The following is a 23,068-nucleotide window of genomic DNA, read 5'->3' as shown; positions in this document are numbered from 1 at the left end:
TCTACGTAACATTGCAAAAATCTGAAACTTTCTGTCCAAAAATGATGCAGAAAAGTTAATCCATGCTTTTGTCACTTCTAGATTAGACTACTGCAATGCTCTACTTTCCGGTTACCGGATAAAGCACTAAATAGACTTCAATTAGTGCTAAACACAGCCGCTAGAATCTTGACTAGAACCCCAAAATTTGATCATATTACTCCAGTGCTAGCCTCTCTACACTGGCTTCCTGTTAAGGCTAGGGCTGATTTCAAGATTTTACTGCTAACCTACAAAGCATTACATGGTCTTGCTCCTACCTATCTCTCCGATTTGGTCCTGCCTTACATACCTACATGTGCGCTAAGGTCACAAGACGCAGGCCTCCTAGAATTTCCTACAATTTCTAAGCAAACAGCTGGAGGCAGGGCTTTCTCCTATAGCGCTCCATTATTATGGAATGGTCTGCCTATCCATGTGAGAGACGCAGACTCGGTCTCAGTCTTTATTGAAGACTCATCTCTTCAGTGGTTCCTATGATTGAGTGTAGTCTAGCCCAGGGGTGTGAAGGTGAACGCAAAGGCACTGTAGCGACGAACCACCCTTGCTGTCTCTGCCTGGCCGGTTCCCCTCTCTCCTCCGGGATTCTCTGCCTCTAACCTATTACGGGGGCTGAGTCACTGGCTTACTGGTGCTCTTCCATCCCGTCCCTAGGAGGGGTGCGTCACTTAAGTGGGTTGAGTCACTGACGTGATCTACCTGTCCAGGTTTGGCGCCCCCCTCAGGTTCATGCTGTGGGGGAGATCTTCATGGGCTATACTCGAGAATCCAGATTGGGACACCTCCCATAGGCCTACGTTTTCGGAGACGTGAAAATGCCCCTCTCCCCTCCCCTCTACAATATCAATCTAAAGTATAACATTTTTCCATCAACGGCCATGTAGTTGCTTTGATCGGCCCGAGCTCTTATCGTCATAACCCAAACCATTAAGACACCATCAAGTCGGCATGGTGTTGGTCCATGGCACAAGTGGCGGTTCTAGACCATTTCAACTGGGGGGGCCAAGCTGGGGCCAATTGTACTGTTAGAGGGGCCAGTTACATTAGATGTTATTGTTGTCATATTGTTTTCTTCACTGAATTGCAGGCATTAGCAGGCAAAATACCATGTTCATAATCATCATCGTTTCCACTGTCTAATAAGGATGTAAAAAAAGAACGATAGCAAAAATGTGTTAGGTAAAAAATATTTCATACTCCACATTTAGGGGGGGCCACACGGGGGTCCACCCCCAGAACTGCCACTGCATGGCACCCGACGCAGACTCTTGTCAAGCATGGCTTCATTTGGCTAGAGTCCTGGTGCTAGCTGGGATTACAATTGATGTTTACTTTGTGTCAAATTAACACATTTTCTTTTGTTTTACTTATATAACAGTCAAACAGTGTTTAGCATCATCTTGTCAAATTGCATCGGTTTGCATCAGTTTCTATGGGTGACTTTTAATTTGAAGGCGAAATGCATTCCGCTATTGTTGTCCACAGCACACTGGTCTATGAAACACTGACAGGTGAGAAAGGGCGACCGAAGGACTAACAACAGCGTTAATGAAACTTTGTTGCTGATTTCGTTATGGGTAAGAAACTTTCTGACCGGATCTTATTTATTTAACCTCATAGTCCTAAAATCAACAGACGCAGTCCTGTGCAATTTTTCGTGGCACCAAAAATATCTTGGTTTAATTCGATATCAGGCTCTCATTCTGCGCTCATAGAGAACATGATATTTCACAACGTGTCGTCTTCCCCTGACCACATTTAAAGTTTTTGATAGAATTATATAATTTAGCCTAGCATAACCTACTGTTATAGTCTTTCTTATTAATATGTACCATTGCCTCATTTTACTCTTGTGTTAGCCACCACTACGACTAAAACTGTCTACTTTTGTCTGCTTTACAATAATCTAACGTTACACTGTAACAATGTTCTTTCGATTATGATTAGCTGGTGACGGCGCAACATCGTGTAACGAAATGATGTTTGTACAAACCCTCATCCAAACGTCTTGCACTTGAACGTTCGGATTTTTACATTTCATTTTGCAATGATATGTGGCGATGTAATCTGCCCAGCAGCTACATAATTCAGTCTCTGTTGGCCCATTTAAAAACACATAATGACCATTAACAAAGACAGTACAACCTAAAGGACCAAACAACATATACCATACTGCCTCTCTTTCATTAATATTTATAAGCTTATTGATCTCCTGTTCAAGGAGTGGTTCTTAGTGTGTTGCACCCAATGATATACTTTTACACTAGATCACTGAAAGGGGTGCTGTTTTGAACCTTACGCGCCTCCATCTTGGCACAACCCACCAAGAAAAAAAAGACCAATTCACTAACTTTGTACTTTGTAATGCAAAATATGCTGATTTTAAATCTGATTGCTGCCTAAACTTTATTCATTCACTTAATCGGTCTCTCTCACGTCTCTCCCAAAGATGATCTATTGCCTCAGTGAACTGACTGTGTCTGTGAATAGGGCTTCCACAGGCCACCTCGTGAATGACCACATTACTGGTTAGAGATAGTGGGAACTTTTGTAAAATAAGCTACTTTTATGCAGATGTTGTTGATCAGTACAATAAAACAAGCTCAATAACTCAATGCATGCACACACACCTATTGAATATGCATTCAACTGTATTATGAATAGGCCTAGGCTTGATTTAACCAATCGAGATTTACCATTAAAATAAATTGTCCCTATGTCACCAAAGTCAAATTGATTATGATTTATTCATTAATGCATACATGGCTGTCACTGAAAAATTGACGTGTAAAATTGAATGATATTGAACTCAAAATATTCCCGACGATTTAAACAGAGCAGAGTTTCTCTCTGGCTCAAGTGCCATTCTATGATTTTGGTTAATATGCCTTCTTTTTTGCCGTGGTATTGTTTTAGTTTCGTGATGGTATTGAAAATCGTGATACTAAACCCGGTATCGATGTAAACATTTTGGTAATGTGACAACACTATGTCACATAAGACCTTTACCCTTTACATCTTCCATGATAAAGCAATTGGATTTGTGAGGGACTGTAAAAAAAAGTTGCACTATGCTTTCCTTTCCTCCCTTTCCTCTCCTCCCTTTCCTCCTCATCAGCAACTTGTTGCCAGGACTAAAAATAGGGTAAATCCATTTAAATTCAACCACTTTTTGTCAACATTCATTTTGATTTAAACAAAACTTTCCATACATGTTTGCTCATGGAAGAAGCGGTCAGAAATGTACTTTTTGGACCAGAATGCCAAAACATTCAGTGTATAAAGGTGCTCAAAGTTGACCCGTTTTGCATACCCCACCATACCATGCGACATTCAGGTCTTCATCACTGGAAAAGATAAACGGTTGATTGATTATCATTTGAAAGCTTAAAGTGTTCTCAAACAATTTCATTATTTCTTTAAAAAAATATTTTAATAAACATTTTTAAACATTTAACATCAATTATCTAAACACACGTATTTTCATATTCACATAGAGTTAATTCGGAAAGATACTGCCGCCACCGTGCTTCACCATAGGGATGGTGTCAGGTTTCCTCCAGACGTGACACTTGGCAATCAGGCGAAAGAGTTCAATCTTGGTTTCATCAGACCAGAGAATCTTGTTTCTCATGGTCTGAGAGTCTTTGGGTGCCCTTTGGCAAACTCTGTGTGCCATTACTGAGGAGTGGCTTCCGTCTGGCCACTATACCATAAAGGCCTGATTGGTGGAGTGCTGCAGAGATGGTTGTCCTTCTGGAAGGTTCATCCATCTCCACAGAGGAACTCTGGAGCTCTGTCAGTGACCATCGGGTCAATGATTTCTCAGTTTTGCCGGACTGCCAGCTCTACGAAGAGTTTTGGTGGAATGATGGAGGCCACTATGTTCTTGGAGACCTTCAATGCTGCAGACATTTTTGGGACCCTTCCCCAGCTCTGTGCCTCGACACAATCCTGTCTCGGAGCTCTACAGACAATTACTTCGACCTCATGGCTCGGTTTTTGCTCTGACATGCACTTTCAACTGTGGGACCTTATATAGACAGGTGTATGCCTTTCCAAATCATGTCCAATTTAATTGAACATACCACAGGTAAACTCCAAGTTTTAGAAACAACTCAAGGATGATCAATGGAAACAGGATGCACTTGAGCCCAATTTCGAGTCTCAAAGCAAAGGGTCTGAATACTTATGTAAGTAAGGTATTTCAGATTTTTTTGTTTGTTATACATGTAAAACATTTCTAAAATCCTGTTTTTGCTTTGTCGTTATGGGGTACTGTGTAAAGATTGATGAGGATTTTTATTTATTAATCCATTTTAGAATAAGGCTGTAACGTAACAAAATGTGGAAAAAGTCAAGTGGTCTGAATACTTTCCGAAGGCACTGTATGTTGTAGCGTAGACCCTATTTCACATCATCTGAGGTTTTTGTGTTGTGCCCGTCATTATTTGAGACACAACATGCTCTTGAGTACAGGGTGGGTTTCATTTCAATCGTATAAATATAATTCATAGAATGGACCTATCCCTTCAGACCACTGCAATTTAGCTGGTACACCATTGACATTTTTACCACACAGATGACTTCAGGTCCATCCGCCATTGAACGTCAACTTAAATGGTCATGTCTATTCTATTATCCATATTTCTATGATTTCAATTGGTTTCCTATTGAGTTTGACAGTATAATTTAAAACAGATATTTGCATTCAAGTGTACATTCTCTGATGTGTGGACACCCAACCTTCTTTGTGGTAGCATTTGAAAGTAGAAATGTAATTTTTTTTCTCCCAATTTTAGTACATTTATCAGTCAAAACATGACACCCACCATGCATGCAAGAGTGGGCACAACACAACCTTAGACTATGTAAAATAGGGTCTAAGCGACAATATGGAAAAAACAGAGTTTAAGCATTTTTTGATAATTGCTGTTATTAAAAGTTTTAAAAAATTACAATTTCTGTTATTTAAAAAAAACTTATTTTTTTCCTTCCAGAAATTATAAAATAGTTTGACAACCCTGTTTGTAAGCTTTTAAATTATATCAAACTCAACCCTTTATCTTTTGCAGTTATGGTATGGTGGGGTATGGCATTCAGGTCCAAAAAGTTACTTTCTGAGTACTTCTACAATGGGCAAATATCTATAGAATGTATCATTCAAATCAAAAGGGCTGCTGTCAAAAAGTGATTGAATTCAAATGGATTTACCCTATAGGCTTAGTGGATTTTAGTCTTCTCATTGCTCTGTTTACTTTGCCTTTGTGCACAGACACAGACATCACACCTTTCTGCTCATGATTTTCTCTCAATCGGTAGTGCTTAGCTGCATATGTCAAACCCCTTAACTCAGAAAAGATTAATGGTTAACCTTAGTCCATTCTTAGACTTTAGCATTTATTCATGCAGTTATCTTCTGGCTGGGGGAGTTTTGTTTAAGGGCACTTCCTGATTTGGCCTTCTTTTTCATTTGGCCCATTGGCTCATTAAGAAATCCTTGCAGCTATGACAAAAGTCAAATGAGACTTGTCTTGAGGGTGTGGTTTGATGTGGTTGTTTCTTGGGTGTGTCTTTGCCATTCAATCACAATAAACAAGACCAGTAGTGAGTACAGTGAGGTAAGCTAAGCTAGCTTTGCTATGGAGAGAATTAAGTTTTGAAGTTGAGGACTTCTCCCCTCCAGACTGATTCGCCATCTTAAGATGGAAAGCTAATTCAGTTCTTGGTGAAATACTGCTCCAAACATCTAAGTTAGATGTAAAATTGCGAGACTAAGATCTCCTCCGCAAAAACGTCAAAATGAATGACCGATTTCTTGAGTTATTTTAGTATACACTTCCTCAAAAGTCAGAATTAATCTAACTACGGCGTCTCAAAATGGACAAACGGTACTATTGTCGCTTTTTTCTCATTTTTCAAGCGAAGGTCTTGTAAGAGAGTATGTGAGCACACTCCTTCCTTTCGGCTAGCCGAGTTCGGCTAGGCACCAGCCAAACTGAAGCATGCTGAGGCCTTAACCACACACTGATATGCACAGCTCTCTGGGTGAGATTCTGTCTTCAAGTCTCCAGTGGTTGATGAAGTCCCTTCCATCTATGTAATGTATTACAGGTTATGGAACGGTGAGGTCAGGTGGCAAGAGGGCTGGAGTGCATGACACTCCATCCTGGATATGACTGAGTTTGCCTCAACCCATGGGTCCAGCAGGCAGAGTTCAATAAATACAGGCAGATGTGAGATGCAAGAGGATGACACTCTTCTAATACCACTCCGTAGGCTGTCTCATTCAAAGCTTCCGCCAGAAGGAAGCTTTGATTAGGTCCGTAGCCTACAGAGTAATATGAGAAGAGTGTAATTGCTGAACTTATGCAGATATTCTAAACAAAGTGTTTTGATAACTTTCAAGTGTAACAGTTTCATGTAGAATAATCCATATTCTGCTAATATAACAATGTGCAAATATTATACCTTCCGGTACGGTGTCATGTATGAGAAAGAAGCTCCCTGACATGTTTGATAGTACCATTCGACTCAATAATAACAAAAGACGATAACAAGTAATAGATGTCTTGTATAATTTTAATGCTGAGTGTAAGGTCTCTCCCAATTCAGACATCAGTATCAACCTGTTTCAGGACTCCATTTCAAAAGCATCTCCTCTGCTCATCTGTTGAAAAGCAAGGAAGGGTTGATGAGTGACACGTATCAAAAGGGTGATATTATTAAACACTTGTGATGTACTGTCTCATTAGCAATCACCTTTTGTCCCTTCTGAGGTATTTGCCAATGCCTGATGGGCATGGTAGCATAGATAGGTGTAACAGTATAACTTTAAACCGTCCCCTCGCCGCGACACGGGCGCGAACCAGGGACCCTCTGCACACATCAACAACTGACACCCACGAAGCGTCGTTACCCATCGCTCCACAAAAGCCACGACCCTTGCAGAGCAAGGGGCAACACTACTTCTAAGTTTCAGAGCAAGTGACGTAACTGATTGAAACGCTAGTAGCGCGTACCCGCTAACTAGCTAGCCATTTCACATCCGTTACATAAGCTCCAGGCCCCTCGTCACACATACTGGTCATGAAGGAGCCTGACTTTGGCTCCTGTATCCAACCCAGCTCCTATAGCACAGAGGGAGAGAGAGAGAGACTGCCACCATACAGTCATGGAAGCCACAAGTAAATACACGGTTGAACATAGTCAATCGGAGATGCTAATTCACAAGGGACACATGCCAGCATGGTACTGATTGGTTGGCATTACACACGTGCCCAGGAGTAGTCCATTGGGACAGTGGAAGGGGCCACCTCCTTACAACATACAAGACATACAGCACTGATTACATTATCAATGGTGGTTAGGTGAATTCCAGGATAGATAGTATATTGACCAGATCAAATGTGCCCAACCTGATTCAAGTGTCCTCCATTACTCTGAAGCGGGACTGGTGTCTGGCCACTGCCTCAGCCTTCTGTAACAGCTCTTGATATGTTAGCGGGGTTCCCAAGACGCTGCTGAACAATAAATCCACCAGGTTCTGTACTTGGCCTGTGAATGGAATAAAGTATCACCCAATAAACATATAGCGAGGATAAATAACTTTCTCTAGTTTGGAAGCAATTTATATGCTAAAAGAGGGACTGTAACTACAGGATAGATTCAGGCCGGTGACACTGATGCCGTGACTATGCAAACAGCTGTGTACATTGCTGAATGCTTACTGATACATGTTGATATTTGCTGCCAGAGCCATAGCTGTACTTTTAGTAGACAAGTACCATCCTTAATTCGTTTTTGCCTTAGAAAATACACAAACTTTTATGAGAACAGGCATGTTGTTTTGTGTTAGAAGACGAATCCGAAATGCTAGCTAGCTAGCTACTTAACTTGCAAATCCGGGTTAGTTATATTTTTGTCTGAATTTAAACAAGTTGGCTAACTATCTAACGTTGGCTAGCCAGTTTGAGTTGAAACATCATTGGAAGCAAGCTAGCTACATCCTATGATAAGCTTGGAAGCTAGTATCCAAGAGCCTGTCCTGTATTGACCTAAATGCCAATGTATTACAGTTATCTGTTGTTAGCAAGGTAGCTAGCTAACGTGAGCTATACACATCTTCCTCTGACTACATCACACATTATCTTGATGTGGTGCCTTTTGGACCTCATAACTTTTAAGGGAAAAAATTGTTTATATACTTATATATAATACAGGTCAAAAGTTTGGACACTTACTCATTCCAGGGTGTTTCTTTATTTTGACTATTTTCTGCTTTGTAGAATAATAGTGAAGACATCAAAACTATGAAATAACACATGGAAACATGTAGTAACCAAAAAAGTGTAAAACAAATCAAAATATGTTATATTTGAGATTCTTCAAAGTAGCCACCCCTTGTCAGTTTTTTTTGTATGTGGTTTTATAAACATTTTTTTACCCCTTTTTCTCCCCTATTTTGTGGTATCCAATTTGTTGTTAGTCCTGTCCCATTGCTGCAACTCCCGTATGGACCCGGGAGAGGCAAAGGTCGAGAGCTGTGCGTCCTCCGAAACACGACTCCGCCAAGCCACACTGCTTCTTGACACAATCCTCGCCGCACCAATGCCAGCCGCACCAAAGCCAGCCGCACCAATGTGTCGGAGGAAACACCGTACACCTGGTGACCATGTCAGCGTGCACTGCGCCCGGCCTACCACAGGAGTCGCTAGAGTGCTATGGGACAAGGACAACCCGGTTGCGGCTGGCTGCGACACAGCCAGGATCTGTAGTGATGCAGCTAGCACTGCATCACCACAGCCTTAGACCGCTGCGCCACTCGGGAGGCCTGACATTTTGTTTTTTTTACAGTGGATAAAAGTAGAGACAGAGCTACAAAATGGGAATGTCATGGGAAAGTAATTCTGCTTTGAAAGTTGATAAACTTGTAACCCCACTTTTGAGAAAGTGGCCCTTGAATGTTTTGGTACGCCTACTGGAGTGCTACTTTGTCTAGACCTATTCAACATTGTTCACACCCTCTTAAGCTTTAGCCCCGCCTGTCTCTTTAATGATTCACTTGTGAGGCCATGTGCTAAACAGAGGGAGTAAGATAGTCTTGAACTCTTTGGTTGTTTACTATACTAAAAGTGGTTTAAGTAGTAGCCTACAATAAGGGAAAAACTCCAGGTAAAAATACACTATCTAGTTTTTGGCCTATATCTTAATCTGACTTTCCAGATAAAAAATATTGTATAAACATTTTCTAATTATTAGATGACGCTTGTCTAAACACTTGTCTAAATTGATGGGTCATGTGATATAAATGCTATAACGAGCCACATGTAGCTACGTGGATGGTTTACAAAAAAAGTAGTCTGAAGTAGTGACGTGTGACTTATGCCTAGCTTCTTGAAACGGGTTAAAATTATCCTATTTACACTTTGTAGTCAAGTTTGACACTAGAAATAATGTTTCTGAGTCATATCGACACCACATTTTTTTGGTTTTAAACGGCCTAAGGGTCAGTTGACCTTTTAGAGCCCCGCATTAACACACATCGCTTGTTTATAAAAAGACAAAGGTTAAATTACTACACATCTTGATAAGTTTAGGGTTAGTGTTCCCACGCAGCCATATCTCCATGTTACAGCGCTTGTTTACAGAAGATGTGCTACACCTGTGTGTAAGTCTACTCGGGAAAGAAGTGTAGCGGAAGTGTATTTTGTCGGCTGAACTCACAGCCGTATGGATCTCTTTTTTTTTTTTTTTTTAGATTCTCGCTGATATGAAAGATAAGATCCATATGTTTCGAAACCTTATCGCAAGCAATGATTATTGATGTTTCTAAACGATAAAACAGAGCGTCGGGGTTGTAGTTCACATGGTCCCACCGGTAAGCGGTGCTTATAGTTGAGAACCCTTGGGATTTAGATTTGATTTATTAGGATCCCCGTTAGCCGACGCCAATGGCAACAGCTAGTCTTACTGGGGTCAGACACATAATGAAAAAGACACAATTTACATGCACACACACATGTTAATGTTTTTAAATGTATCTGTCAGTTACACATACAGTGCATTTGAAAACTGCCATGCACTGTCAACTGTGGGATCTTATATACTGTAGATAGGGGTGTGCCTTTCCAAATAATTTCTAATCATTTGAATTTAACCCCAGGTGGAATCCAATCAAGATGAAAAAGGTACAAGCTTATATATCAAACTCAACCATTTATCTTTTCCAGTGATGCAGACATGGATGTCTCATTGTATTGTGGGGTATGCAAAATGGGTGAACTTTTGGCACCTCTATCTCCTGAATGTTTTGGTATTCAGGTCCAAAAAGTATTTTTAACCAGTGGCAAATATGTATGGAAAGTTTTGTTCAAATCAAAAGGAGTGCGGTCAAAATGTGATTGAAATGAATTTGAATAACCCTCCTAAATTTAACCCCTCGTCTTATAAAGGGTGCCTAGTCTCCTAATTAATGATGCAAGTTGGCCATGTACCACATCTCTCTCTTTTCCACTCTCTTTCAATCTCGCTCTCTGGGCAGAGGCTAAAGGGTCCGGCGTTCTGTCTGACCTACATAGAGTAAAGAGATAATGCTGGAGCGGCCCAGCCCTAAAATCATTGCCCGACTCACCCACACCGCCTCAGTCACATTGGTCTCACACCGCTCTGCCCCTACTTTGTTGGTGCAACATGTATAGCAAGTTAAGTTTTGGGGAAAGAATAATACTTAGAAAAATAGATTCTAGATGAAAAGGGATCAAAGTTACGGTAGAAGAAATAGACAATCTTCCTACCCACCCTTTGGCTATTTTGTCATCGTTTTAGAATTGTCTAATCATGTAGGGAAGTGATGGGAGTCAAGTTTATTCTACGGTAAGTGTCTCATTACTGATTTGAGTAGAGGGTTTTATTTCTCCCGTAGGAAATTGATAGGAATGAAATCATGCTGTGTGCCCATTACTCTTGCAGAATTGAATGACTGTATGTGGATGACTATGCCGTTCATACCACCCTCATGCCTGTGCTAGAATGAAATGTCATGTGGAATGCACATGTAAGTATTACACTGCTCAAAAAAATAAAGGGAACACTTAAACAACACAATGTAACTCCAAGTCAATCTCACTTCTGTGAAATCAAACTGTACTTAGGAAGCAACACTGATTGACAATAAATTTCACATGTTGTTGTGCAAATGGAATAGACAACAGGTGGAAATTATAGGCAATTAGCAAGACACCCCCAATAAAGGAGTGGTTCTGCAGGTGGTGACCACAGACCACTTCTCAGTTCCTATGCTTCCTGGCTGATGTTTTGGTCACTTTTGAATGCTGGCGGTGCTCTCACTCTAGTGGTAGCATGAGACGGAGTCTACAACCCACACAAGTGGCTCAGGTAGTGCAGCTCATCCAGGATGGCACATCAATGCGAGCTGTGCCAAGAAGGTTTGCTGTGTCTGTCAGCGTAGTGTCCAGAGCATGGAGGCACTACCAGGAGACAGGCCAGTACATCAGGAGACGTAGGAGGGCAACAACCCAGCAGCAAGACCGCTACCTCCGCCTTTGTGCAAGGAGGAGCAGGAGGTGCACTGACAGAGCCCTGCAAAATGACCTCCAGCAGGTCACAAATGTGCATGTGTCTGCTCAAATGGTCAGAAACAGACTCCATGAGGGTGGTATGAGGGCACGACGTCCACAGGTGGGGGTTGTGCTTACATCCCAACACCGTGCAGGACGTTTGGCATTTGCCAGAGAACACCAAGATTGGCAAATTCGCCACTGGCGCCCTGTGCTCTTCACAGATGAAAGCAGGTTCACACTGAGCACATGTGACAGACGTGACAGAGTCTGGAGACGCCGTGGAGAACGTTCTGCTGCCTGCAACATCCTCCAGCATGACCGGTTTGGCGGTGGGTCAGTCATGGTGTGGGGTGGCATTTCTTTGGGGGGCCGCACAGCCCTCCATGTGCTCGCCAGAGGTAGCCTGACTGCCATTAGGTACCGAGATGAGATCCTCAGACCCCTTGTGAGACCATATGCGGGTGCGGGTGGCCCTGGGTTCCTCCTAATGCAAGACACTGCTAGACCTAATGTGGCTGGAGTGTGGCAGCAGTTCCTGCAAGAGGAAGGCATTGATGCTATGGACTGGCCCGCCCGTTCCCCAGACCTGAATCCAATTGAGCACATCTGGGACATCATGTCTCGCTCCATCCACCAACGCCACGTCGCACCACAGACTGTCCAGGAGTTGGCGGATGCTTTAGTCCAGGTCTGGGAGAAGATCCCTCAGGAGACCATCTGCCACCTCATCAGGAGCATGCCCAGGCGTTGTAGGGAGGTCATACAGGCACGTGCAGGCCACACACACTACTGAGCCTCATTTTGACTTGTTTTAAGGACATTACATCAAAGTTGGATCAGCCTGTAGTGTGGTTTTCCACTTTCATTTTGAGTGTGACTCCAAATCCAGACCTCCATGGGTTGATACATTTGATTTCCATTGATCATTTTTGTGTGATTTTGTTGTCAGCACATTCAACTATGTAAAGAAAAAAGTATTTAATAAGAATATTTCATTCATTCAGATCTAGGATGTGTTATTTTAGTGTTCCCTTAATTTTTTTGAGCAGTGTATATTGCTGCACAGGAATCTTTAAATTGGCATTTAGAATTGGTCATATTGATATAGTTTCATCATTTTCTGATATTTTTATTAATGATGATGGGTTTGGATTTCTGAGCTCGAACTATTATTAATCATTAGTTCTAAAAGAGACAAGGGTGCCATATTGAAGCTGGGGGGGGCAACTGAGTGCAGGGAAAACAGTCACATGTGACAGTACAGATAAGGGGAGGAACTGTTTAAGGCCCATATCACTCAGCTCCCAGCCTAGCAATAATGATGCAATGTTTAGCGATAAGGAGGAGACTGCACCCAAAGTGGGTTATGTATACTACCACGGGTGGAACCATGTCTTTGTCTGTTCAGCTGTTCGATCCTCTGGGAAGAATACACTTGGTTTGAGCTTTCATTGTGTCTGAGTATTTACTCTAATAATTAGAACCTAACAATGACAATATACCGCCTTATGGAGACACATCCTGGTCAGTGAGTTGGCAGTACAATGTTTTATTCTAATCACCTGTCTCTTTCTTCCTTTTTGTCCCCACAGGGATGCCATACGCCATGTTAAGATAAAGGCGACTGTGTTTAACATGCTTAAGCGGTTGGACAAAATCCGGTTCCGAGGTCAGCGGACAGATGTGTTTCTGGATCTGGGCGACTCGCCCAACACTTCTGACACTGAATGTAGTGAAGAGATTCTGATGAAGCCTCGGCCCTCACTTGAAATGAAAGACACTGAAGAAGTGCAAGACCCTGTAAGTGAATATCAGTGTTAAAAGAACCACAGAAATGGCGTCTCTTCAGACTCTTTCACTTCACTAATTCTCACTGAAACAAAACAGATATTTGCTTCCTAATTTTGTTTGGAATCTTCCAGATCACTTTGTTAGGTCTACTCACTCGCCATGCCAAGGTGCCGCTTCCTGTTTCGGGGGGGTTTTGTACAAAATGTCCCCCCTTTGATACATGGCGTTCATGTTTATTCAACCTCCTTCCTGTTGATGTCGTTCACTCAAGCGAGGATGGAGAGAAAGACTTAACAACCGCTGTCTGCATCACTGCAGGCAGAGCTTAGTCAAACTAGACATGTGCCAAGGCCTACCACCAATCAACATCCCTGAGCACATTAGAAGAACAACTGTTTTTCGTCTTACTATTTCATTTGTCTGCATATTCTGGTGCGTTGATGTTTATATTTTTGTGGAAAGAGGTTGTTAAAACTGCTTGATCTTAGAAGATATACTCAAATGAAAAAGTTGAATGCATGTTTTCCCCATTTAACACAGATCAAAGTTATCATGAGTTATTGATAACATCATCCCACACTGGGTCAAATTGATTGCGTTCTTTATGAAGTGTCCAAAAAAAAGCTAACAGTTGACAGATACACACGAAAGACGTGCAAACTTGGCACTGGTGCAAATGCTCAGCTAGCCGATCTGGTTCCTAAATATCAAGACCCAACTTGCACGTCGAGTCTACATAAGAGAAGTCAGTTGGAGATGTTGATCCTTTTAGGCTCGCTGTGTCTCAAACAAACGTTGACCTGGAACGCCTATGTGCAGTGGAATTAGGGCTTAAACACAGCCCCTGTAATGTCTTAACCACACACGTCTTGGTTCTGGGAAACTGGGCTTCAGCCAGTTCAGTACTGTACAGTGACACATTTTGTTTGTGTCTTGGGCTTGTTCTCATGGAAACAGGAACAGTGTGGTTCTTCTCACTCTGGTTATTTATCATAAACTTGACGCCTTTGTCATTATGTTGTAATCGATTTATGAACACATGTCAAATTGCCGTTCCAGATGTATTTAGACCCGTAGCAGGCCTGGCTGTCATTACTTAACACTTTTGATGCACTTCAGCTCTTTTATGGGATACGTCTAATTAACGTTGAGGTCTAATTTACACAGATGGATTACATTGATGTACATTACATTTGTCAGCTAGTAGACCTAGTGAAAGGCGTCACTGCTTCTCCGGGTAAATGGCGCAAAGAGGGACAGTGTTAATGTCCTTCTATTATTCTCATAATTTTACAGAGCAAACAAGCATCACTATTGCAATCTGCTGTTGCACTGATTTCTCTCCTGACACAAGCGGTCTTTCATCCTGCTGAGAGGATGTGAAATTAAATCATCTTTCCCTCTCCCAGCTCTGTTGTCTGAGTAGTGTCGTACAAGTTGGCACTAGTGGTTATCTCACTGTGACAATCCTCTCTCTCACACTCACACACTCACTTACTCAATCTTTCCTCTTGCGCACTCTCACCATCTCAATCTCCTTTTGTTTCTCTCTCTTTGTCAAAATCTTTGTTCCTTTATCAGTGTTTTGGGTCATGATACTAGGCATACAGGATTATACTGCTGTTTTTGAGCCAGGCTTGATGATGCAGGGAGAAACTGTTGGGTGAAATGAAGTCTTCTGCAGTCAGCTTGCCTCCAATTATGTTTGTTTGGGTGTTTGTGTGTGTTTGCTTTGCAATATCCGAATTTTGAGGTTCTGTGTGCAGCTGTTTTGAACCAGAGCCTACGATAGCTCACATCGGGAAGGAGGTGTTTCATCTTTACTCACCCCTGCATTTCCTTGTGTGTTTGCCCACATCCAGGCTGGTCCAGGGACACTTACTATGCCTGCTGCAGCCATCCAGGACTACCAGAGGACTGAGACAGATCGACTCAATGACTTGAAAGGCCACCTGGAAATTGCGTTACTGGAAAAGCATTTTCTACGTGAGTACTGCACTGTGTACTGCAGTTTATTTTTCAACCTAGGTGATAGTCTGTCAGACCTCTAGCCGGAAGTCTTTGATTTGCAAAAAGGGATATCTTCACACATTTTGTTGTTTGACTGCCAATCTTCACAGCAGCTTTGGGTATCTGTCTTTCCTGTCCAGGTGTCTGTTGGGGCATTTTCACACATGCAGTAACAGTCAAAAGTTTACACACACCTACTTATTCAAGGGTTTTTCTTTATTTTCACTATTTTCTACCGTGTAGAAACTATGAAATAACACACATGGAATCATGTAGTAACCAAAAAAGTTTTAAACAAATCAAAATATATTTTATATTTGAGATTCTTCAAAGTAGTCACACTTTGCCTTCATGACAGCTTTGCACATTTGTTAAACTTTTTTTGTTGCTACATGATTCCATATGTGTTATTTCATAGTTTTGATGTTTTCACTATTATTCTACAATGTAGAAAATAGTCAAAACAAAGAAAAACCCTTGAATGAGTAGGTGTGTCCAAACTTTTGACTGGTACTGTATTTCTGAGCTCTAGTTCGAATCAGTTTGTTTATTTGTTACATTGTATTTTTTTCATTTGATAAGGTTGGTTTCAAATTGTCAAATGAACTAAAATGCCTAAACGAAACCACGTGTTCATGTAAGTCGATTGTTTATTGGGCAACAGTGCTCACTTTAAAACCATCTATAATATCATGGAGCATCACTTTTTGTCCCAATCGTCATATTACTTTAACTTTCTCTTCCGACAACATGCGGGAGGGAAACAGGTCAGCTGCTCTAACTGCGACGTGCAGTAAATATATTCAGTAGGCTATATCCTCTATACAGCCCCCGTCTTCGCTAATCTGCATAGGATGCACTCATAAATGCGCTGCTGCTCACGCATTGTTTCAGAGATATCAAGTTATGTTAATGTGTGCATTTTATAAAACGCTTGCATCAAACCATTAATAATACTGTGTGCCTCAGGAAAAGAACCAACGTCTGGTCCGGACTGCGTTCTCACCTGCAGCGAAACCGCACCACGGTACTAATAGAAACGGACAGAGGCCACCCTTTATGAACAAACCCCAGTGCTTTGTTTGGTACGTTCCCGTGTGCGGTCACACCAGTTCAAATGTACACACTAACGGGGTAAACGCACTAGAGTTAGAATACCTTTTTTTTGGTGTGAAAGCCCCCTTTGTTGGTAAACTCATTAGAATTTGTGTAAATTGTATTTTTCTCTCTTTTGGGGATCTCCTGGCTGCAGAATTACTGGCTCATATACCCCTCTGGCAACGTTAAGTGTTAGCCTCTTATTACCCTAGCTAGGTCAGTGATCGTACATATAGTATCTGTGAGTGAGTGACTATCACTACTAAATGATGATTAATTTTGGGCGTTATTGTCATCATACTCGGGCATGTATCAATACATTTCGCACATTTAGGAGATCAAAGTACAGAAGAGGTGTGTGTGTGTGGCCTTCATTTCACATCAGCCCTTCATCTGGGATGCAGGATGTGTGTGTCAGCAGTATGTGTCTCATTGTACAGCCTATTGACCTCTGTATAGCACCAAAGTGTACTATGGGAACGATCACAATCTCCAAATGTACTTTTGCTGCTAAAGCACACGTGTAGTGACACGTTTTTCTTTTTTTTTTCTAAAGATGAGATTCCAGATTTCCGTGTTGTCACAGTTGGTATTGAAGTTGATAGTCCAATGACTGGGAGAGCATCGTGCATTTGCAATGCGAATATTGTTTGTCTGCCTTGATTTGAATCCTGGTCTGTAACTTGAAAGGGGTGGGAGAATGTTTTCTCATGAGCCTTCAGGGAGGTGGTAAATTGAGTAAATGATCAGCTTTGTCCTTTTTTAATTCTGCTTTGAGTCAGTAAGACCTGCAGCTCCGAGACGTGTTCAGGAATGGTGGTGTTGCATTGCACTGTGTTGGCAAACCTTGTTTATCAAAGTGACCCAGCCTTTAATTTCAATTAGTGTGTTAGCAGGCCCAAGAGATTACCCCTATGCTGATCAGAGAATGGTTAGAAACACACGCACGGACATGCACTACAGTAAATGCAATCGCTACCAGGAATTACCAGTTACATTTAAACACACCGACCACAGTCATGTGTTTAACACACATGCACAGCACACACTGCAATGCTGATGAATTGAGGCCGATCTGCCCCGCGCTCAATACATGAGTCTAACAGACAGTCCATGTTGTGTTATCATCAGCCTCTACAACGGCACGGACCAAGGCATTACCACCCTTTTGAGTTGGATACAATTGACAGATTTAATAGTGCTGTGAGGTTGACCATTTCCCCTAAATAGCTTGGATTTCACTCTCACGATCGATTCTTTCACACAACCTGCAACAGGAAGAGCCTCAGAGAGCCAGGAATGTGTATTTTTCAGAGTTGTCCCCCTGCTTGCTCTCTTGATGTTTAAATCCTAGAGGCCTCCGCACTTACCACCTGCACTGACTCTCTGCACCTTAGCACACATGCACTCACTTACACACACGCGTGCACACACACACAATTTAAACACTTGCCCCCCACCAATCACCTCTTCCCTGATACATGTGTACATTTTGTACTCTAAATTGTGCCTTCCTGTATTATACTTATGCAACAAACCAAAAAAAGATTCTGCTAAACCATTGACTTTGTTTTGTATTCTTATCTTTTATAAATTCTTTTGGAAGGTGTATAACATGTGTATCCTGTACATATGACTAATACAACTTGAGTCACTTCACAAGATTGTAAATAACGTGAAGTGAGGTAATTGTCCACTATGAGTGCGGGAGGACATGAAAAGTCAGACGAGGACATTCTTACTGTGCCAGTAAATTAAATCAATTATTACGGATAGTCGATGTCACAGAAGCCTGCCTACACTCAGAAGAAAGGCAGGCAGGTATTGAAGGACCATTGGGTGTCTCTGGTCTGATCCGCTGGTGCAGAGACCGAAGGATAAGAGGTCTCACACAGTTAATTTCACAGTAATAGTTACTTCAGAAGCATTCACTATGGCCTCTCCCTTGCTCTAGGCAACTTAATCTATGCTGGCTAGAAACCACAATACATTTTTTTATAGTCTCCAATTCCAAACTCGTCTGTTCACACGCCTGGGCGTGTGTAACCAGGGCTACACTTTTAACGACAATGGCGGCGTAGAATGAGAGAATGGTGGTAGCAGTAGTATGATGTATTTTAATAGGCGTTAACTATGCCTATGTTTGTGTAAACACTGTTAGTAGTCCAGGTTCTGTTGCACATTTTATGTAACATCTTGCCCCCAGAGAAATGGGGATGTTTCTACAACAGCGAGTGTTTTCATCGTCCAATAGGGCTATATCTAAAATGTGTTTAATATTCACTTGAGCTAAAGGTTGGTAGGTACTAAAGCGGTCGTACCTCCCAGGTGCCCTGTAGTTGAGGGATAGCTCCTGTCTTTAGAGATCAGGGTATGGGGTGGTTGTGCCAAAACGAGGCAGAAGCCGTTTTAGATTCTTTCCAGTTTACTCTGCTAGTCTCTGGCTACAGGCCAAAACAAGGTCAAGTCACACGGGTCCACCTCCTCCTGTTTTACATTGTGAAATGCCTGGATGAGGTTACCTAGCGATACCTCAGGAATGTCCAGGCCAGCCTGCAGACGTCATTCCACTCACTGTTTCCATGTCATGAATCATTGCACAGGGCGCTCGGTTTTCTTAGGGAAAGTATTAGTGTGAAGAGATGCTGCATGTCCTGGATGGCATTAGTCCTTTGGCTCACTTTTACATATTTACACCCACTGTTAGACACTGATTCTGGGACAGTTGGTCAAGGTTATATGATAACCCTGCCCCCCTTTCCCATCTACCTAGAATGTGTGAGGATATAGCTAGCTTTGAGTATGACGTGCACCTCACACAGAACACTATTGAAAGTTACAGGAATTCAACCTGTTAAGCATTGCGTCATGGAATTGGATATCTAATTCTCGGCATCTCTGTGTGGGAGTTAGAGGCGAAACTGTGTGCCTGTGTAACAGGAGTAAAATATCTATGTTTACCCTGGCACTCCTTTCCCTAGCCTGGCAACATATCCATTAGCTAAGTGTTAGCCAGTGATAAAGATACAGCACCTCCCTTACCATAGGTGTCCCATGATACCGACGCTGGAACATTTACTTGAATATAATAGACGAGAGCGACCTCAACAGCGTGTTGGAGATGCTAACAGAAATGGTTGTCTTGCGTTGGCAGCTAGCCAAAACAAGGCACTGTGGGAAAGAAGAAGCAAGGAGGTCAGAGAGATAGAAGCTGGCCTTCAAATACGGGGAACCTGGGAGGTACAACCGCTCTCTGTGACCGCCGGTAACTTCAGGACAAAGTTGACTACAAATACAAAGTTACCAATGTCGTCGCAATTGATACAAACCAGCGACGTATTAAAAAAGATACTTCAAGTTAAAACCGAGATGACTGTGTTAAAATACAGTAGGCCTATTTCAGCTAAATTTAAGGCAGTTACGAATGTATTGTAATGTTTTTAAAATGTATAACAGATTTTACAATGTTTTAAGTGTGTGCCCACAGGCCTCTACTTTACTACCACATATCCATGACACAAAATCCATGTTTACATGTGTGTGTATAGTGCGTGTGTTTGTATGCGTGTGTCTGTTTGTTGCTTCACAGTCCCTGCTGTTACATAAGGTGTATTTGTATCTGTTTTTTAAATCTAATTTTACTGCTGGCATGAGTTACTTGATGTGGAATAGAGTTCCATGTAGTCATGGCTCTATGTAGTACTGTGCGCCTCCCATAGTCTGTTCTGTACTTGGGGACTGTGAAGAGACCTCTGGTGGCATGTCTTGTGGGGTATGTATGGGTGTCTGAGCTGTGTGCCAGTAGCTCGGTGCATTCAACATGTCAATAACTCTCACAAATAGTGATGAAGTCAATCTCTCCTCCACTTTGAGCCGGGAGAGATTGGCATGCATATTATTAATGTCACTTGACCGCACGACCAAACAGTTGTGCTGGCGCGTCAACTAGGGCCTGTAGGACCTGCCTTGTTGATAGTGCTGTTAAGAATGCAGAGTAGCGCTTTATTATAGACAGACTTCTCCCCATCTTAGCTACTGTTGTATCAAAATGTTTTGACCATGACAGTTTACAATCCAGGGTTACTCCAAGCAGTTTAGTCTCCTCAACTTGCTCAATTTCAATCAATTGAGTTATATTTTTCTACTTGTAGGCTACCGTCTGTAATTTGTCTCAATATATTTCATGATGTGTAGCCTAACGTGCGCAATGATTTACCAAATCTTGATTTATTGCATTATTATAGGGTAAACAATAGAATAAGCCGCCTCAATATTTGCAAACATGGATATTATCACCTATCTAGGAGCTGATCCGTCGTCAGTATTGTGGAATAATTCTAATGTTGAGGTAAGATTTGAATGGATAAATCTGATCCGAGAGCAGCGTTGCCTTTCCTGCGATCCTCAGTGTCGACACATGCCTCAACGACGCGTTTAGCGAACATTCTCTCTGGGTGGTGTTTTGGGAAACGTGTGTTACATCTTCGGCCGTCGTAGGAAAGACGCATTGTTAAAACACTCGGAAGCCTAAATTCCATCGCTATCCAGAGACCGGGCCCTGGACAGTTGAAATGAACATAATTGATACCTTGTTGCCTGTCTACCTCCTCCTTATTGTGTTAGCCTATCCCACTCAAATAATATCAAGTCATTCTTTCTCTTGGGGATTAAGGAAGGACATTGAGGAAGAGTCTTCTTGAGATCTTTTCTGTATCTGTTATTCTCTGTCATGTGGGAACATCCCTTGTGAAAAATGTAATTTTTCTTTTATAAGGTCTTAGTTCAATTACAGGGATGAAGTAGGTTGAGGTGTTCTCTGCCAGAACTTCATTTTTAATGACCTAAAACAGTTGCATTAACGAGTGAAACTTTACGGGTTTTAATTCATCTTCTTTTTCCCCCTCTCTCTGCTCAGGCAAATAAAAGCTCAATGATTTGGGGACTGTTAAGGTAGTTGTGGGCAAAAATATCTGTTTCAATAGAACAGGCGTAGGCAACCCCTGGTCCTGGAGTGCAGCAGATTCTTATTTTAGTTCCAACCAGGAACAACATCTGATTCTACCAATCATCAGATGTGCTACTTGAGCAATATCAGTGACTGGTTAAAGACTTACCAGTTTGTCCAGGTGCCTTTGATGGGGACTCTCCAGGAGCAGGGTAACTGTTAGGAATATTGGCTGAGACAAATTGATGAGCTTTTATTGCTTTATTTTTCAGAGGAAGAGTTGAGGAAACTTCGAGAAGAGACCAACATAGACACTCTGAAACAGGAGTTGGAGAAAGAGAGATCGAAGAGGCTGGACTTGGAACAGAAACTGAACTTGGAAGTTCTCAAAATGGGGTAAGGCGCATGTGCGCACATGCTCCCCCTCTGGCGTCCTTGTGTTAGTGTCCATGTGTGTGTTAGTTGTATTTGTCAGTCCTTGTTAAAAATGGAGCCTCTCCCGAGAGTTGGGAGTGGGAATTTCTCAAGAAGCAGAGCCAGGCTGCCAATAAGCAATCATTGTTTTTCCCCTATCATTTTGCTTTCACTTGTTTGACACAATTATGTCTCAATAAGTGAATGTGTTTCTCTGAAGCCTTGACTAATGCTCTACCTACCATCAATGCTTTTTCTTCCCTGTTCCTAGACCGGAGGATTCCCCATCACAGCGACCCAGAGAAACACCTCCACCTCCCACTGCCAACGGTACAGGTAAGCCAGAAACAGGTATTCCACAATAGACAACTAAAGATACGCACAGACACGCTGACAGGCACGCTAATTCACACATGTTTTGAATACCTTTCATTGCAGACATGACACTCCCCAGCTTGCGTATCCCAGGATTTCAGCTCCATAACAGGCCATCTCTCTCACCATTCAAAGGACCTGTCTCATAATGGTTCAGAATGGAAATGTGGCATTGGAGATGGTCTCGGCATCTCTGTGTGGGAGTTGGAGGCGAAACGATGTGCTTTTCTAAGCCCCTCTGGGTTTTGATGGGTAGAGAGCTATCTATCTTTCCCGTGTTTGTGTGTATGTGTGCAAAGCTTAGCATGAGTGTGTGGCGAAAGGAATTGCATCCTTCTCCCTCTCTGTAGGGATTGTCACACTTTCATAGGTGGATGAATGCAGCTGTGGGACATTGCCTCTTATGGTGGAACATTGGCTTTCTACTCCCCTGTGACCGTGCACAAGTCTTGATTTTGTCTCACACCAGGTTTCTTCATTCAATTCTGTCAGCCTTGTTTTCAGACGTGGGTTTCTTTGTACTGCGAGATACAATATGTGACCGACTGGGCCGATTCGGTCCTATGTAGCAAAATGTGTTTTTAAATGTTTTATATTGGATAAAGTACACTCGGAGCTAGAACATGGTATATCATACACCGCAGTTGAGGAACAATGGGAAAGTAATTATGCTTAGAAAGTAGATAAACTTGAATGCCCTTGAATGTTTTGGTGCACCGACTGGAGAGCTCTTCTTTGTCTACACCCATTCAGCATTGTTCACACCCTCCTTAAGCCTTAGCACTGCTGATCTCTTTAAGGATTCACATGAGGC

At 42.1% G+C, this 23,068-nt stretch overlaps 1 protein-coding gene across 4 annotated transcripts in view; it reads left to right on the top strand.

Annotated features, from left to right (window-relative positions):
- Positions 1 to 1,319: 1,319 nt before the first annotated feature.
- The window catches only part of LOC129862733 (GRAM domain-containing protein 4-like), a 48,738-nt gene continuing 26,989 nt past the window's right edge, over positions 1,320 to 23,068 (top strand). Inside the window, exons 1-5 of one of the 4 annotated variants that reach the window (XM_055934647.1) lie at positions 1,320 to 1,616; positions 13,214 to 13,421; positions 15,275 to 15,398; positions 21,738 to 21,861; positions 22,151 to 22,215. In XM_055934647.1, the coding sequence (XP_055790622.1) occupies positions 13,257 to 13,421; positions 15,275 to 15,398; positions 21,738 to 21,861; positions 22,151 to 22,215 (478 nt within the window). In that variant the 5' untranslated portion in view covers positions 1,320 to 1,616; positions 13,214 to 13,256. Of the gene's footprint in view, positions 1,617 to 12,947; positions 13,060 to 13,213; positions 13,422 to 15,274; positions 15,399 to 21,737; positions 21,862 to 22,150; positions 22,216 to 23,068 lie in introns of those variants that run through there. The other 3 variants (XM_055934649.1, XM_055934650.1, XM_055934648.1) reach the window with 3 other exon arrangements.

The sequence above is a fragment of the Salvelinus fontinalis genome, chromosome 9, assembly GCF_029448725.1.
Source record: "Salvelinus fontinalis isolate EN_2023a chromosome 9, ASM2944872v1, whole genome shotgun sequence".
In the NCBI taxonomy this organism is placed as follows: domain Eukaryota; kingdom Metazoa; phylum Chordata; class Actinopteri; order Salmoniformes; family Salmonidae; genus Salvelinus; species Salvelinus fontinalis.
Note: the sequence above shows the minus strand (reverse complement) of the source record. Positions and strands in the feature narration are given on the sequence as shown.